General features: G+C 40.0%; 2 protein-coding genes across 3 annotated transcripts; one reads left to right on the forward strand and one right to left on the reverse strand.

Moving 5' to 3' along the window:
- Positions 1-1,922: 1,922 nt before the first annotated feature.
- Positions 1,923-12,263, forward strand: LOC127763543 (transcription factor TGAL9). Of its 2 annotated transcripts, none has more exons than XM_052288280.1 (9): positions 1,923-2,400; positions 3,164-3,267; positions 4,141-4,376; positions 4,501-4,653; positions 5,085-5,165; positions 5,275-5,329; positions 5,748-6,046; positions 9,789-10,049; positions 11,898-12,263. In XM_052288280.1, exons 1-9 carry the CDS (start codon positions 2,273-2,275, stop codon positions 12,096-12,098), a joined length of 1,518 nt encoding a protein of 505 aa, XP_052144240.1. In that variant the 5' UTR covers positions 1,923-2,272; the 3' UTR covers positions 12,099-12,263. The 2 variants fall into 2 exon arrangements, with proteins under 2 accessions (XP_052144240.1, XP_052144241.1); XM_052288281.1 differs by having other exon boundaries at positions 3,167-3,267.
- Positions 12,264-12,702: 439 nt separating this feature from the next.
- Positions 12,703-16,273, reverse strand: LOC127763545 (uncharacterized). Its single transcript, XM_052288282.1, has 6 exons — positions 15,981-16,273; positions 14,791-15,238; positions 14,363-14,447; positions 14,092-14,261; positions 13,345-13,658; positions 12,703-12,978 (listed from the first exon to the last, which is right to left on the reverse strand). Exons 2-6 carry the CDS (start codon positions 15,164-15,166, stop codon positions 12,823-12,825), a joined length of 1,101 nt encoding a protein of 366 aa, XP_052144242.1. The 5' UTR covers positions 15,167-15,238; positions 15,981-16,273; the 3' UTR covers positions 12,703-12,822.
- Between the last annotated feature and the right edge of the window lie 2,004 nt (positions 16,274-18,277).

Consider the following 18,277-nt stretch of genomic DNA (forward strand, 5'->3'; position numbering starts at 1 on the left):
TTGACACGTCAGCTACCGGCGTCTAAGTACGTGTATTAGGTACGTATAGTGTATGTATATGTACGTACGTGTACACGCACAGTTTATCTAGTGTTGCATTCAGGCATTCAGCATTGTGTGATGTATGCAAACGCAAAGGAGTCGTCGATCTCTGACGACACAAGCAGGCAGTACAGTTTGAACCATATACTCCTGCACGTACGGACAGATAATTAATATATACTATAGACATAATTATTTTTTAACAAAGTAAGTGTACAGATTATATATAATTAATCACGGATCCTAATTAATACACTAATGTACTTACCTGTGTATCTCTTAATTTATATATACCAATTGTGTGTGTTCTGGCAACCTAATATTTCTGGTTAATTGTGTGTGTGATATATTCATATATATATGAGTTTCTTATTAAATAATCCTAAGGGAGATATATATACACATATGCAGAGCAGAACGAGATTAATTGAACTGGCAGTAACAGAGATATAAATATAAATATATATATATATATATATATATATATATATATATATATATATATATATATATATATATATATATCTATATATATATATATATATATATATATATATATATATATATATATATATATATATATATATATATATATATGCACGCTATATGAAACAAATTAAACAAGAGAAATAAGGTGCTTTTGTTGGCTGGTTTCATCAAGTATTAGTTGCTATCTTCTGTTAATTTAATTAGTTGTTTAGGTTTGGTATAAGAATATATTATATACTGAAATTGGATTGCATGCATGCATATATACAAGGGTCGATCATGTGTACTAATGCTAGATAGTAGCTAAATGCAATGCATCATTAGAGGTCAACTCATTGGCATGTATTTTAGCTTTGACCTTTACCTGTATAATAATGTGCTCATTGGAAGAGAAAGGTGTAGCCAACAATGCATGCCAGGTCTGTTGCTGGCCAGAGAAGAATCAAACCCAAATTTTGCCTTTTGGATGCTGAACATATATACAACAGACCGGACATAGTGCTTCATGGGTATCTGGAATTTAATCATGTGTCTTACTAATTAATTGACATTTTGGAAGGATCAACCAACTGTGGTGTCTCCAGGGCCCCCTTCTTTTGTATCCAAGGGAGGAAACCCTATTAATTATGTTTATCTTGTAATAACACATCCTTTAATTGTTTTCTCTTTTGAGTGGCTATTGGCTCCTGAAAAGGGTGGACATTGTGGTTGGATTAAGACACTGATGTTTCTTAACTATTATTGCCATCGAACCATTACAAAAGTACACGGTAGGGAATTTGAAATTATATATGTTCATACCGTGTACTTTTAATTTGTAATAGTATGTGCTATATATACAGCAACATAAATATATGTTTACACAATCCAATTGATAATCAACTATATATATATATTTGCATCTCCCCTGCTCTATCAATATACACAAAGGCAAAGCATATGCCTTAATTAATTTGCTTAAAAAATATATACTAGTATATATTAGCGGCTGGTCCAAACCATACTTTGTTTTCTTGCAGGACCCAATTAATTCCCAACCTAAATCCTGCCAAAACACAACAAGTTGAGCAAAATTAATTAACAAGAAGAAACAGTGATAATACTTAATTTCTTCTGAACCCAAAATACCCAACAACAATACAAGCACTAGATAACCTTCTTTTTTTTCTTCAGAATTGACTTGGACCAATGATGAAACACGTAAAGATCAAGCACCAATTAATTAACAAAAATCACTATAAAACCGCGCTCCAAAACCAGTCGCAGAGACCGATCAACCCCGATCCAATCACATATCGTATTCGACCTTTATAAAAAAAGTCTAATTATTGCCTAGCTTTTTCCATGGCCTTGTAACCACTCCCCTTATATTTCTTGTACAAGCACTCCACCTCAACTAAGCTAGCTACTACAAGTCCTAATACTTTTGCTACCTATAGCTAGCTAGCTTCCGGTCAGAAGAAGCTAAGGAGAATTAAAAGCTATGTCTACCTAGCTTGGAGGAAGAAGAAGAAGAGGAGGAGGGATTGCGGCGCGATCGACTGACACGCGTCGTCTACCGATAAATTCCTCGCAAAATCAATCGATATCAGATCGATCGAGTCTAGAGGTGATGAGATCAGATGTGAAGTACTTGAGGAGCTGAATTGGTGATAGGATCGATTTAATTGCTAGCTGAGGTGATCATCATCAAGGAGAAGAAAGAGATAGCTTATTTGCTACTGGGGATCAGTGTGTTTGCATGGGGGATAGGCCATGGCAGCAGCAGCTGCAGCCACATGATCAGCAGGCGGCTTCTTGCTCAGTCACGGCCGGGATGATGATGCAAGCTTCTGCGACCTCCTCCTCCATCCATGGCAACAACATCATGTAAAAACCCTAACTCCTATACGACTTGTGCCTTTTTTTTTCCTCCCTAATTCGATCTTGTTTTATCAGAACAAATTTGAAGCACCTTGCTCAATGTTTAGCTTCTTGATCCCCTTTTTTGTCTTATCATCAGAACTGGAGCTTTAATTAACTCCACAATTCTCTCTCTCTCTCTCTTGATGCTGTCTTTCTTGGCAGTTTAATTTGTTGTCTCTTTTACTTTCCTTTCGAGATTATGGAGTGCTTTTTTGAACTTTCAAGATTACAGAATTGTTTTTCATGTTTTAATTTGTATGATGCATGAATGGGTTGATTACTAATGGTGCATGTTTGCGCAAGATAAGTAACTTTATCCTGGTTATTAAGGGTTTTATTTGGTGTATATTTAAACATCTCTTAATTAATTTGAAGAGTGGTATTCGAAGTGGGTGTACTTATTGTTTGCTCCAAATTTAATAAAGCGATGGGTGCAACTAATTCTACTAGCTGGTGCCGAGGCTTTTCATTCATTTCCTTAATTTTGATATCTTCTAAGGATTTTTACATTTTCTAATACTGGATTTGTTTAGCAAACAACGTATATTCCAAAAATTCTTTTTTTATTTTATCCCCTTTCTTGGAGCAGGAAGCTTAGCTTCTCTTACCAAAACCTTAAAATATGCAGAATAATTTAGCAACTACTACAGCTATAGCTACTGTCAGATCAGATGATAATATAATTTTGTGATGATTTCTCCATTTGTATTAATTTGTGCAAGTGCAGCAGAAAGGATCCTGGGGGAGGATACGACATGGCAGAATTGGATCACATCTTCCTCTACCTCAACAGCCAGGATCAAGCATCAGCAGCAATTCAAGAACAACCTCGTAAGCCACATATATATATATGCACTTATTACTGTCACCAAATCTTCAGACTTTTCACAAATTATGCATTATATTCTTCTCCGAAAAAAGATGTGATCGACAAGGATGCAGAGGGAGAATAATCTTTCTTTGGTCATATTAATTAATTAATTTCATCAGATATATAGCAAGCAGGCCGGCAAGCATCTCATCTAGCTACCTCGATTTTGACAAGTGAATATATATGGTCATTATCGAATTTTTCGACGACAGATATGGAGTATTAGCTATCTATAGAGATCGATGAGCAGGCAGCGATGGTGATCCATCTTCTTTTTTCCTTCTATTTGATCGCCTCAAAGCTTTACTCACTGACATGTCATTTTCCCAAAATTTTCTCTAGATGGGGAGGAGAGAGTGACGTATAACAAACACCTGGAGATGTGTGTCGTTCTTGCTAGGATGATTATCGTATATACACATATATGTAATGCTAAAGCAAGCTAGATATATGCATTTTTAACCTTAATCATCCAGAGACATTTGCAACAACGATTTGCATATATATGTATATATACTACTGCTAGCTAGCTAGCTATTTACATATCTAGGACATCAAACATGCACACACATATATATATTCTCTCCCTTTTGTTCACTTTTTCATACTTTTAATTTACATTAGGACCATAAGTGTGAAACAACAGAACTTACAACCACATGCATGTTGACATGCTGTTACACCATTTGATATATGTGTTAATATATTAATTAATGCCATGCATTACATATAGTTAATTTGGACAATTTAGTTCATCAACATGCATATATTTTTGGACATGTTTCTCAGTATTATTCTGAATTGCTACTTTACTGATCTCTACATGGATGCAGAAACCCTCAACATCTTCCCTTCACAGCCAATGCACGCCGGCGAGCCTTCTCCCAAGGGATCATCATCCATGGCGGCTATCAACTCGGCGCCGTCCAATAACGCCCTCGCCATCGCCGCCGGCTCTTCCAAGCGGCCGCTGGCGGCGGCGGCGGCCGGCGGCCAGCCGTCGAGGCTGAATAATCCGGCCGATCAGCCGTCGGCCTCCGGGAAGGACGGCAAGGCTGCCGTCGTCAAGGTAACTTAATTAGCTCCGATGATCTCATCATCTTCGTCTTCAGCTGATCTACGACATTCTGAGTGGCTCAAGCTCACGCATGAGTTTGTGTGTGTGTGTGTGGTCGTCTCGATCGGCCGATCAGAAAGAAGGCGGCGGCGGCGGCGGGAAGCATCACGGCGGCGCATCGTCGGCGGCGGCGTCGGAGCACGAGGGCCCCAAGACGCCGGACGCCAAGACGCTGCGGAGGCTTGCACAGAACAGGGAGGCAGCCAGGAAAAGCAGGCTAAGGAAGAAGGTAATTTGTTAATTAATTAAGTTGCAGTTAATTATAGTTAATTACTCTTGCTCTACCTGGCTGGTAGGGTAGCTGTAAATCGAGATTAATTAATTACCTGTTGTTTAATTAATCGCACTGCCATTTCACCCTACTTTACGACAGCACAGGAGTATAGACTTGTGCAGTTACGACGTTCTTACTCCAAATTTAAGTCAAAATTAAAATAACTAACATGTGTCATGTCGGATATAAAATAAAGTCAAAATTAAACAAATGAGTTTGCATGCATGTGAGTGTGGGGGTACGAAGAATTACTTACCACCTAAAATGGAATATAGATGTGCAACATTACTGGCTACGTCTATCTGAAAATTACGTTTCTCATGACACTTAATTAACTATGCTTTTTTTTAAAATTGTGTCTCGTATATGGATCAATGTGTATATAGGCTTACATTCAAAATCTGGAGACAAGCAGGATCAGACTGTCCCAGCTGGAACAGGAGTTGGTGCAAAGATCAAGAACTCAGGTACAGCATATATACATGCAAATGCTCCTGAACTATACGATGTTTTCAGTAAACTAATTAATTGATTGATTTGTTTCATGATGCATGTCTAACGCACGTATCAACATAGGGTGCAATTTTGGGTGGTGGAGCTTTTTCTGCCGGCATTGGAGGACAAAGCCCAGGTATATATAATCATATATGCATGCATACGATCAAACCAACCCTAATTAATTATTATAATTAAATCCATATAATACTCAAAACCACATAATCACCAACAAATTCTCTAATTAATTTGTTTACTCGTTAATTAATTCATCATTAGATCAAATATGTCAGGAATGAATGCAGATGTCCATGTGCAAAAACACACAACTCTTAATTTTTAAAATACATAATGGAAACAACTAAAATTTTTAATGAATGCTTCCTCTGTTTCACATTATTTACGTTGGGTTTTATATATGTGTTCAAAACTTCAAATTCATATGAATGTTAGTGAATCTAGACAAAGGATTAAGAGAAAAAAAAAGAACATATTATAATGTGTAAGGGAGACTAATCATCATCGTCGTCGTCATCGTCATCGTCATCATGCAGAGGCGGCGTGGTTCGACGGCGAGTACGCGCGGTGGGTGGAGAGCCACGAGAGGATGATGGCTCACATGCGGGCGGCGGTGGAGGAGCAGCCGCAGCACGGCGGCGTGGCGGCGGCGGCGGCGGAGGCGCAGCTACGGCAGCTGGTGGACGCGGCGGTGGCGCACCACGGTGTGCTGGTGGAGCTCAAGGCCGCCGTGGCCAGCGCCGACGTCTTCCACCTCGTCTCCGGGACGTGGCTGCCCGCCGCCGAGCGCTGCTTCCTCTGGATTGGTGGCTTCCGCCCATCCGAGCTCATCAAGGTTAGCACATAATTAATTGAATATCTTATATAATCAATTTATAGATAATTATTTAAAGCCGGCTTTATATATTATATATTAAGGATTCACTACCACAAAATATCATCACTGATGACTTATCACTGATGGTTTAGTGTAAACCAACGGTGATATATATAGAGAGATAGTACTACTGCCAGTTCACCATGATTTTACCCACCCAAACGGATTTGAACTGGCAGTGATATTTTTACTTGACGTTTTAGATGTTGATATGATTTATCATTACCTTTTCAAATCAAATTAATGTTTGTGAAATTATTATAAATATTCCCTCTGTCCCATAATAATAATATATATATAAGGGACTATTCCCTTTTTATAAGATTAAGAATAGCGAGAGAAGACTAAAATACCCCTATTAAATGAGATTTGGTTTAGGTGAGAGGATAGTTGAGGGTCAAAATAGGTAGAAATTTGAATTGAAGTTGATGGATGTGACTGACAGTAGTACACAAAAATCTTTGTGAGACAATTAGAAAGGGCAAAATCCCTTGTACTATGTGATAGAGGGAGTATAACTATATGAAAGAGTTTTCATAACAAATAATCCACTAATATAGGGCCTTTCACTTTGATGTCATTTTCAACCATACCATTTTTTTCGCAAAGTTGCTAAAAAAATATCCACGTTTAGTGTGTTGCCAAATTTGATCAATACATAAAAAATCCTGCCAAAATTTTGGCAATATTGCCATCTTACCAAAACTTTAGCATTGCCAAAATTTGGTAAGGTTTATTTTGGCTATAATCTGAACAGACCCATAATCTCGATGTTTTGAATTGCAATATACTTTTTTTGCATATATTGATGAGTTAGGATTTCTTCATTTTTAACTGGATAAATTAGCATGTCGTCCTTCTGAAAGCAGAGGTAAATTATAAAAGATGTGTTGTAGTATAGGCACCCTTTAGATTTTGAGATACTAGCTAGATTATATTGGATTTTTAGGGTTTAAGGGCGTCTACAATATATGATAGACATGATATAGTCAGATAATTTTGTGAAACGCGTTTAGTTATTGGACATGTTGGAGTACGTATTTGGCTAGCTGCGCATGCCGCGCTCTACATATATAATACATAAAAACTTAAAAATAAAGAGAGATGGGTTTATACAATGTAATAGCTAATGAAGGGGAGGATGGCATCAAAATATATGGTAATAATTTTTAAAGAAAATAACAACATATATAGACTATATGGTGTCATTCATCACTATATACGAATTAAATATGTTAATATGATAAAATTCGGTTTACGTTAAAAATAAAAAAATAAAGCCCATTGTTATGTTCCAATATGGGTATGTAGAATATGGACGGAGAGACAGAGGAAGGTGAACCAAGAAAATACATGCTAGCTTCAAGTTTGACTAAGTTTGTAGAAAAAAAATAATATTTTCAACTCAACACAAATTTATTATGAAAATATATTCAATTATTGATTTAATGAAACTAAATTGATATTATATATATTACTATATTTATGCATAAACTTAGTTAAATTTAAAGTAGTTTGACTTTGACCAAAATCAAAACGTCTTACAACCAAATCTGTTTAATATACTAGAGCGACAGAAGTAGCAGTATATTAGCTAGCTAGTATACTAGGTTAATATACTCCATCTGTTTCAGATGGAGTATTAATTAACTGTTTCAGATGGAGTATTAATTAACTAGATCGACATAACTGTATATTACTCATATATTGCATGAGCTCCGGTTTCCGTAAGCTTGAGTTCACCAATTAACCTACTACTCCCTCCGTTTCGAAATGTTTGACACCGTTGACTTTTTAGCATATGTTTGACCGTTCGTTTTATTCAAAAACTTTTATAAAATATGTAAAATTATATGCCTACATAAAAATATATTTAACAATGAATTAAATGATATGAAAAGAATTAATAATTACTTAAATTTTTTGAATAAGACGAACGGTCAAACATATGCTAAAAAGTCAACGGCGTCAAACATTTCGAAACGGAGGGAGTATATAGCTAGCTAACTAGCTACCTGCTCCTCCCGACTTTTTTTTTTCTTTTTTGTTACGTACGTTTGTAGTATATTTTGACTAAAAAATGTCATCATTCTTCCTCCGAGATGCACAGCAACATATACATGCATGTTTGTTTGCAGCACGTTTCTTCCATCATTCCATGCGTGCCTTCGGTTACTTCGTTCGTCCTCGTGCATGCATGCATATACATATAATATTTGCTTATATCAGCCAGTGCACAACCAAACACGCTGCTCACTATACATGGATGCAGGCAACCAAACACGTCCTAAACATGTACTCCCTCCGGTTTCAAATTAGTTGACGTTTGGAGCTTAGACCTTTTGGATGATAAAACTTGGCGTTTTAGCTTCTATGTGATTAATTTAAACTGATTTACCCATGTATGGCTGCATGCATGCATCAACTCCGGCACAAGACAGTAAAAAGATGCTTTGGGACTAGCAGCCAGCCACTATGTTAAGAGGATGTGCTTGTTAGATGTGTCATCCTAATGTATTTAATATGGATAAAACATGAATATGCACCCTAACTAACCATTTCTAAGTATGTGAGATCCTGTCTAAAACTTTAATTAATTTAAAATCGGAGGGAGTACAATTAATAGCTTTACATATATTTAATAAAATACCTGAAATACCCTATATATACGTGCAATATTTATGGATCTGTTAATGCTCTAAATGTATAAGTATATATTTTGCATATATATATATATATGGAGTATATATTTAAGTTTTAGTAGTGTGTGTAGTAGCCCTATACATACATAGATTTCCATTCATGCATAATTGCAAAAAATAAAAAAAATAATTGGAAAGAAGCTTGTTAGACAGTATTCCATAGTACACCAGAGTCCAGACACATATATTAGGTACTCCAACTAGAAAGAAAGATGTATGATGGGTTAGCTAGCTATCTATCTTAAAATATTGATTTAAGTAGGTGAGAGGTCCCAGTTGATGGAACAGTTAGGCTCTTGGAAGTCTTTGATGGCTACTAATATGTGGTTGTTATTTTCTGTGTTGGAAGAAAGTAGTGTGCAGTAATGTACAACGGAGAGTTGGTGAAGGAGGCAAGTTAGATAAGAGTGATCAACGATGTAGATGGGGATGGCTAATTTACCAATAATGCATGTAGAGAGGATGTGTATACATACTTTAGCAAGCTAATTCTTCTAGATGGACAGAGTCCTAGCTACTATCTAATACTTGCAAATCTCATAAAAAGCTAGCTAGCTACATTATATTATAGTAGTACTATCATATATATCTCATAAAAAGTAGCTAACTAGTTAGTAATTAGATATACCCTTGTTAATTAGGTACTCTAATTTTCTTTGCGTGTTCCATCATCAATATGGTATTTCTAAGATATTATTTTTACGTGTCGTCCCATTACCGATATGATATTATTTTTATATAAAGTAAGTATAACTTCTGATCTCTATACTAATTAATACACTCATAGCAATATTTGTGAGTATTAATACTCATAGTCATAGTCATGCATCCACGACTCTATCATACTAATATAATATTATTAAGTGATACTACATGAACTCGAATAGTTATATTTGATTATCTTGCGAACCTATATATAATATGATTACATAACTATAAATATTCTTCATAATTATTGTCGAAAACTAATTGAAATAAAATGATTATGTTGCTGCTAGATGATGGCGCGGCATGCGGAGCCATTGACGGAGCAACAGGCGGCGGGTGTGTACGGTGTGCAGCAGTCGGCGAGGGAGAGGGAGGAGGCACTTGACCGCGACCTCCACGCCACCCACCACGCCCTCTCCGATGCCGTCTCCTCGGACTCACTCCTGCTCTTCCCTCCCAGCACCGGTGCCACCGCATACTCTGACGTCGCCATGGCTCACCTCTCCCTTGCCATCTCCAATCTCTCCTCCCTTGAAGCCTTCGTCAGGCAGGTACGTTGTTAATTACTACATCCATTTAAAAATGTATGACGCCGTTAACTTTTTTTACATCGTTTGACAATTAGTCATATTCAAAAAAAATATTATGACTTATTTTATTTCAAATAAAATATAATCTTTACTTATACTTTTATATATTTATACTAATTTTTTAATAAGATGAATTTGAACGAAAAATCAACAGTGCCATATATTTTGAAAGGGAGGGAGCTAAGTAGTTACCACACGTGATTCGATCGGCTTGCTAATTGTAGTTGATTTTTGTTTTTAATTCAGTTGATGGCTGCATTAGGTTGGTTAGTTGGCTCTGGATTAAGTGGTGGATTGTACAAAACTGTGTGGCTGCTTAGGCTAATTGATTATCTAGCCAGCTAGCTATAGCTGTTGTACTGTCTCCTTTTAATCCTATAACTAAGAAACCCTATCCACTAATGATCAATGGTATTGGCTAGCTGGGCATTTTAATTTGTTCTGTTCCCTTCAACAAGAGCCCATACTTAGCTAGCACCTAGCTAGCTAGAGCCAGGCAATTGGTTAATAATTAATTAATTACAGTGATTGAAATAAAACCTGAAATTGGATAATCTTTTTCTTATTAACAGCTAGATCTCTAATTAACTAAACTTGCAAAAGGCATTTTGTTTCGTTACCACACAAGTTTAACTAATACAACGACCACCGTCTTAAAATATAACAAACTAGAACTGAAGAGGGCATATTCTATCACTACGAAACTAGTCAAACATTTGTTCAAATTCGTATTATTAAGATGTGTTCTATCCAATATTTATATTTTATTTTAGGATGGGAATATTAATTACTTGAATTACTCCGTATATATATACTATTTGTATGATAAAGAAACATAATGGTGAGTGACTCTTTTAATATGGATCTAATAACATTCATTTTGTGTTATAAAAATTCACACTAATAGGATGATTGTTGCTCAAACTTTTGTCCTAACAAAATAAAATACGTTTTAGAACCTCATTGGTTGCTCATACTCTCTAATAAACCAAAACAGCTTATTAGGGAATAAAAAATAATTTATAGTTAAAACTTTTAGGGTGAATAGCTAGTTCAGTCCTTCAACTTTTGTTCATGGGTCGAATTAGTCCTTCATGTTTTATAATGTCCAACCAAGACCCTAAAAATTATCATGCGGCTTAATATAGTCCTTAGAGCCACTTAGAACATCACGTGGACATGCCACGTCATTCGTGCATGTAAGATAACATTTAAATGTCCATTTTAACCTTCAATTTTCTATCAAATAAAGAAAAGAAAAACAAGAAGAAGCAATCATAAAACAAAGAAAAATGTTAATTTTTTTTTATCTATCAATGCTACATATTTTTGCCAATGGTCAAAAGCTTTTTTTTTGTGTGTTTTCTCAATAGTTTTCCTTTATTTCCTATGAAAACATAGGGGTGTAAAGGACATTTAAATATTGAATTTGCATGCATAGATGATGTGGCATGTACACATGGCATATTTAGAGGGTTAAAGGACTATATTGAATCACACAATAAACTTAAGGTACTTGTTTGGACAATACGAAATGACAGGGACTAAATTGATCCTTAAGCGGAAGTTCAAGGATCATATTGGGTATTCACCCAAACTTTTATATATTTGTTCGCAGCGATTTAAAAGCACTAAAATGAAATCACGGTGAAAATATCTTAAAATCAAGTTTAAAAATTTAAATTTTAGCTTCTGCTTTTGCTTGGATTTATTATTAGGCCAACCGACGAGGCTCTTATACAACTTTAAATATAATGCACGAGTACTCTACTGACTGATGAACTGATGACGTATATGCGTATGATCCAGGCGGACGCGCTGAGGCTGCAGACGCTGTACAAGCTGCCGCAGATACTGACGGCGAGGCAGTCGGCGCGGTGCTTCCTCGCCATCGCCGACCACTCCCACCGCCTCCGCGCCCTCACCTCCCTCTGGCTCTCGCGCCCGCGCCACCCCGACCAACCCGCCCCTCCTCCTCCGCCTCCGCCACCCATCAACCCTAGAAATTAGACCACATCCATCCACTGGCCCTGGAGATCCAATGGCCCAGCATCTACACTGCTACACCACTGCAGTTTTACATACAGACAGACAGACAGGAACAGATTAGTTTCAAAAGTTTCAGAATACTACAGTGCATAGAGAGATGATCAATCGATCAGGCCTTAATTTGCTTCTTTGACAAGATCAGATGATTTCATTTTTAAATTAGGAGGGTAGCAGCATGCTGTAATTGTGCATATAATGTATAAGAAACAGAAACTAAGCTGTATACTAGTAGCTGCTGATGATAATTACTAGTCAGTATGAAAATAAGTGCTGAGATTGATGATGACACTGTAATGTTTTTGTCTTGTGGCATATGGTTTGACTGACTTTGCTTCAGAGTTCAGACTTCAGACACAGAATAGAGACTAGAGAGTTTAGGTATGCAGCACTGTCATCTTCTTCCTTTCTTGTCTCAACTGCAAATTACTTCAGTTGCAAGGTTAGTAGTAGGTGAAATTTGGGACAGATTAACAATGGGGGGCTTAGTTAACAGGTAACGAATGTCAATGTTACACTCATGCATCTTCCCAATCTTTGGGAAAACACATATATTGAGTTACAGACAGAATGTGGTATTTCTAGGCTCCCCCACTCATAAAAATGTGATCTTGTCATGTGGCATGCCTATGAGTTTCACAACAAGCACACCAAGAAATGCCATCACAAAGATGAGTTTCCTCTGCTGTTATAGTCTATCAAGAGCATCAACAATGGCCTTGCGAAACGCGTCGTTGTGGAGGAAAAACGACGATACGTGCCCTCCGGTTACCCACCGGACCTCTGAACCTGGCCATGCCTTTTGGAGCTCCATTATCGAATGTTTGGGGATGTAGCCGTCATCCTGAAAATAAAGAGAACATTTGCTTCAGACCAAGCTCCATTAAATATTATATGATAACGAAAAAAGCATATTGATATCTGAAAGTACAGAATTAAGCAGATGACAACAGTACTACAGAGAGGCGTGGGTAATTATTGGAAAGGAGCAACTAAGATGATGTGTTGCTGCAAATGACGCAGGCAATAAATCTATTTTGAATGAATGCAAAAATAAGATATGAGTAATAGTAGGAAACCAGAATGCACTAGTACTGGAAGGTGATAATGAGTTACTCTTATCAAGAAATTTACGTGCTAGGCTGAGATATATAAGACACAGGAAGGGTAAATCATGTTTGAGAAATGATGATAGAACATTGACACTAACCGTTGCACCAACAAAAATGACAGCCTGTGGGTTCTTTGGCACTGGAAATCGAGTGACGTCAGTCAAAGACAGCACTGATCGCAACCTCTCTCTTACTTGCTCAATAGTGATTCCTGATTTCTGTGCCGTGTCTTCTGTCAAAGAAGTTACGTCTTGGGCCAATGTTGCTGCATCTTTCCTCAATGCATCCCAAGCTGTGGCATGCCTGTAGAGCCCGTCACAGAAAGGCACCACAGCAGAATGCGGAGCAAGAAATGGCAGCGTAGCAATTGGTGTTGGGTGCAAGGATCCAACCATTGCAGCATGTACACCACCTATGTAATTAGCATGAGACGCTTGTAAGAAATAACAGCAATTTTCATATGTAGATGGTACTTAACTACTGTCAAGATAAAGTTTTTTCCCAAAAAAAGCCATGCCAGAGTTAACCTCATTATCTATCATATAGCATTTTTTTCCGTGTCAATAAGCAATCCAAATAAATAGAAAAAGGAGCGCTTCCGCAAGAGAGAAATTAATAGAAGGGGCCAAAGTACTTGAGGTGAAATAAAAGATATTTCCTTGAGAAAAATCATCACAGTTACCAGTCTTAGGGAAAAATGTATCACATCAATACTTGTAAAGGAATCTTGAAACGAAGTTGCCACGAAAATGGGGGTGAGTTTGATAAATGGGATGCTGCAGGTTGCTTAAGACTTAAAGCATTCACATTATTCAATTATAGATGAAAACTTTAGAATTACATACCCATGCTGAGCCCGCATATGCCCATCTTGCCATAACCAACCTCATTCTGCAACCAGTACAGAAGGCTGCGAGCTTCATCAATAGTAGCTTTTCCTAATAGTAGCAAGTCACTCACACACTGAAGCTTTGACCCATGCTGCATGCTTGGTCGCCGTTGTCCATAATAAGGGCTGGAATTCATTTGAGAAATCAGATCTTGCGGGTTAGGAAAAAAGCTTTGGTATCAAAGGTGGCGTAAGACAACCATTCTGGCATTCTATACAAGCCTCACCTCTCAAGAACCATAGTTGCAATGTTGTCCTTCAAAAGAGGTCCACCAAGTCGAAGTCTTCTCTCAAACGAGTGATCACCAGTGCCTGTAATATTAGATAAAAGTTTAACTTGACCCATTGTATTAGAAGCCCAGATCAAATTTCAACAGCTGGACAAAGAACATTTTTGCAACTCATCAGTTAATAACATGGCATGATATGAAATATAATATTTAGAACCAGAAAGCAGATCACTCAATATGGAAAGTTGAAACATCAAATCTAGTCAACTTTTATTTCTGTCCGATGGGATGAAATAAACAACATTCAGCTAGTGTACAAACATCAATATCTAAAGGCTTGAAAATAGTCTCTTATATAGAAAAAAACATGTAGATGCATGGTACATCAAAGTATAGAACAAATAAATAGGATTAAACTGTTGTACCTGCCAGATGAATCACACAGGCCATCTTCTCAGGTGAAACTGACTTAGGTGTAAGAAAAGCAACTCTTGCATTGTGACTCTCAGGAGGCAATGCTTCAATTAGCCGTGGATCGCATGTAGTCCTGAAAACACCCTCTCGCAGACAAGAACTCTTTGTCTCCCAAACCGTTTTCCACATGGGTTGCACGGCAGTTGGTGGCCAGTTCTGGCAACGTGCTTCAGGGAATAACTGTTTCACCATCTTCTCTAACAAATCAAGTTTGGTGCCTCCCCATCCTTTCGAGAAAAATGGCGTTCCTAATTTGGTGCGATGAAGGACGGTACCATATATGTGGTCCAGTACATAATGTACTAGCCCAAGATTCACCGATACCATATCCAATGAATGCTAGAATAATGTAAGTTTCTTAGGCTTGGTTATAAATTACAGCCGTGGACACTGAGATGCCTGCAACACAAAGTTTAGCACAGAAGCTAGTCAACAAGTTGAGGGTTGAGATGCATTGAACTGTAAAGGAAAAATACTGATCAGCATGTGTTAAGCTAACCTAGCCAGTAAAAATGCTTCTTTGAGCATATGTTGTGCATAACATATGATGGATAACTACATTTGACAAAAGTAAAATAGGACAGTACAACTTGGAATTCCACGACGCATAACCAATGATAAGATGGCTAAATTTGAGCAAAATCATAACAGGATGGTAAACTAAGGATTTCCAGGAGACGGTAATTCTATAACTCCTTGGTGTCATTGTGTGCCCTATGAGGCAATGAGCAGAAGCAAACACTCCCCAGAACAATGCAGCTCAATTTCATCAGATAGATGCACCCGCAGAAAGTACCAACAATTCCAGGGCAGCTAAAAGCAACATCTTTCTTGTTAGCCAAGTGAAGAACCTAACCATCCAGATCTGGGGAAAAAAAAAACAACCCGACCAATTGAGCTCATCAACAACGTTACATCTCAACGGCGCAATGCAGGTGCGGAGGTGCCAAGATAAGCCAAACTAGTCTAAATTTTATATTTCACCACGCAATTCGAAAACTATCTCCGCAAACAAACTCTCTGTCCTCCCCCAACCAAGCGAACAACGGATCGGTTCAGAAATCAACCACTGTACATAGAACAATAAAAACAAAAAGAATTAACATCTGGGACACACGGGGCGCCGGTTCCAGCACCGCACCTGGTCGAATCCGCGGCCCGCGGCGAGACGCCGTTCCTTTTGCCGGGAGCCAGACAAGAATCCACCACGGGGGGGCAGACAGACGCGCGAGACCAAGAATCGGGGGAGGGGAGGGGAGGAGAGATCCCAGGTGGCAAGAATCCCCTCGATCGATCCGCGGCGGTCGCGGGGCGGCGGGGAGGCGGGAGGTGGGGTCAGAGGGTGGGGGAGTCGCCTGCGGTGGGGAAGCGGCGGGAGGAGGAGGAGTGGGCTGTGATTGGGGGTTCCGCCATTGGAGAGGAGGGGAGAGAAGCGAAGCGGTGGGCACCGCGGCGGTAGTGGCGGGCGGGCGTACGGGCGCCGGATTTGGGAAGCGGGTTTCCAGATCCGGATCCGGATGCTGCTCTGAGGCGGGGCAGGTGGGGCCCGCTCTTCAGTGAGTAGAGCGGAGCGGGGCACGAGGCACGAGGCGCGAGGGGATAAGGTGGGGCCCACCTGCGGCCCACGGAAAGGAGGAAGGTCTGGTTTGGTTTTGCTTTGGGCCGGGCTGCAAACCAACTTGGGCTGAGTTCTTTTTTTTTTCATTTTCCCAAGGAATAAGTTCACTTTGGCTTCCTTAACTGGAGGCTGAATCTAATTGGTATCCCCAAACCATAATACCGGATATCTCGTCCCCCAACTGTTGAAACTAGTGTAATTTGACTTCTTCGGTGGTTTTGGAAGACGGTTCCGCTGACGTGGCGCCTACATGGCTATATTGACCCGGTCTTTGTTCCACGTGGCTGTGATGTGGCGCTTATGTGGCATTAGAATTAAAATAAATATGTGTAGGGCCATTTGTCATTCCACTATATATATATACATATATATATATATATATATACATATATATATATATATATATATATATATAATGGAGAATTTAGATAATATACCATCCAATACGCATGCCTTATATGTTTTACCACCTAATCCGCACGCCTTTTACAATATACCATCGGGACTACGAATTCTTCTATTTCGTAGTACTTTCTTCACTTTTTCCTATATTTCTCCTCGCCGACAACGGTGACCTCGACCTCATGGACAACAATGGCGACCTCCCATCCCCTCCCCTCGGCGACCTTGACGGCGACGGGAGTACGGATTAGGCCGCATGGAACACGCCCGCAGCGCCGAGGGGAAGAAGGGCGACGCGAGGTTGCTGGTGTCGAAGTGGAGAACCCCGCGGCCAGCACGAAGGCGATGATGGCGATGCCAACCACCGATGCCAGCGAGTTGAGCGTGGACGTGAGGCGCGCCTCGGACATGGCCACCGCGGAGGTGCTGATGAGTGCCACGACGGCGATGTGGTCGAGCAGATTGCCACCGCCGCTAGATCTGCCGTTGGAGGGAGGCGAGAGGAGGCGGAGGGAGCCACCGACGCCGCCACCACTGGATCTGGCGCGGGAGGGAGGCGAGAAGGGGCGGAGGGCCACCGGCTCCGCGCCAGTAGGGAGAGCGCCGCCAGTGGAGCAGGTGGAGGAAGGGGGGAGGGAGTGGCCGAGGCGGTGGTTCCCCTCCCCGTCGCTGATCCCCGTCGTCATGGAGGAAGGGGAGGGGGTGACCGAGAGGAACCGATAGGAGCGGTGGATCCCCTTCCCGTTGCCGTGGAGGAAGGGGGAGAGAGTGACCGAGGGGAACCGGCAGGAGCGGTGGATCCTCTCCCCGTCGTTGTGGAGGAAGGGGGATGGAGTGGCCGAGGGGAACCGGCAGGGTGCCCTCCCTGTCGCCGCGCCGGCGAGACAGGAGGAAGAGGGGGAGATGGAGCGGCGCCACCGGTGAGGGGGAGAGGGAGCGGCGGCGCTGGTGGGGGAGGGGAGGGGAGGGGAGTAGCGGCTGAGAGAGAGGAGAATGGAAATGATTTTAGGGTTAGGGTTTAGACTTCTGAGTTTTTATATAGATTGGGATCAATCAGGACCGTCCATCAGATCGGACGGCTACTGCTTCTCCCACGTCGGGTCGGGTGCCACTCCCAGGCCGCCCACACTATTGGGCCGCATGTACGCTCCGCGTGAAAAAATTTCACTTTAGATCCCTTAAGTTGTCCCCAAATTGTTCCCAGGCCGACCACACTATTGGGCCACCACATAGGCCGCGTGTACGCTCCACACGGAATAAGTTCGCTTTAGCTCCCTTTATTTGTCCCCTCAAACTCCTAAAACCAATGCAAATCTTTAATTTTTAGTTAACCCGTTGTAACGCATGGGTATATTTGCTAATACAATATAAAATAGAGCAAGTAAGCGATCATCAGATTGATCGGTGTAGATAGATAG

This window comes from Oryza glaberrima, chromosome 2 (genome assembly GCF_000147395.1).
Source record: "Oryza glaberrima chromosome 2, OglaRS2, whole genome shotgun sequence".
NCBI classification, from domain to species: domain Eukaryota; kingdom Viridiplantae; phylum Streptophyta; class Magnoliopsida; order Poales; family Poaceae; genus Oryza; species Oryza glaberrima.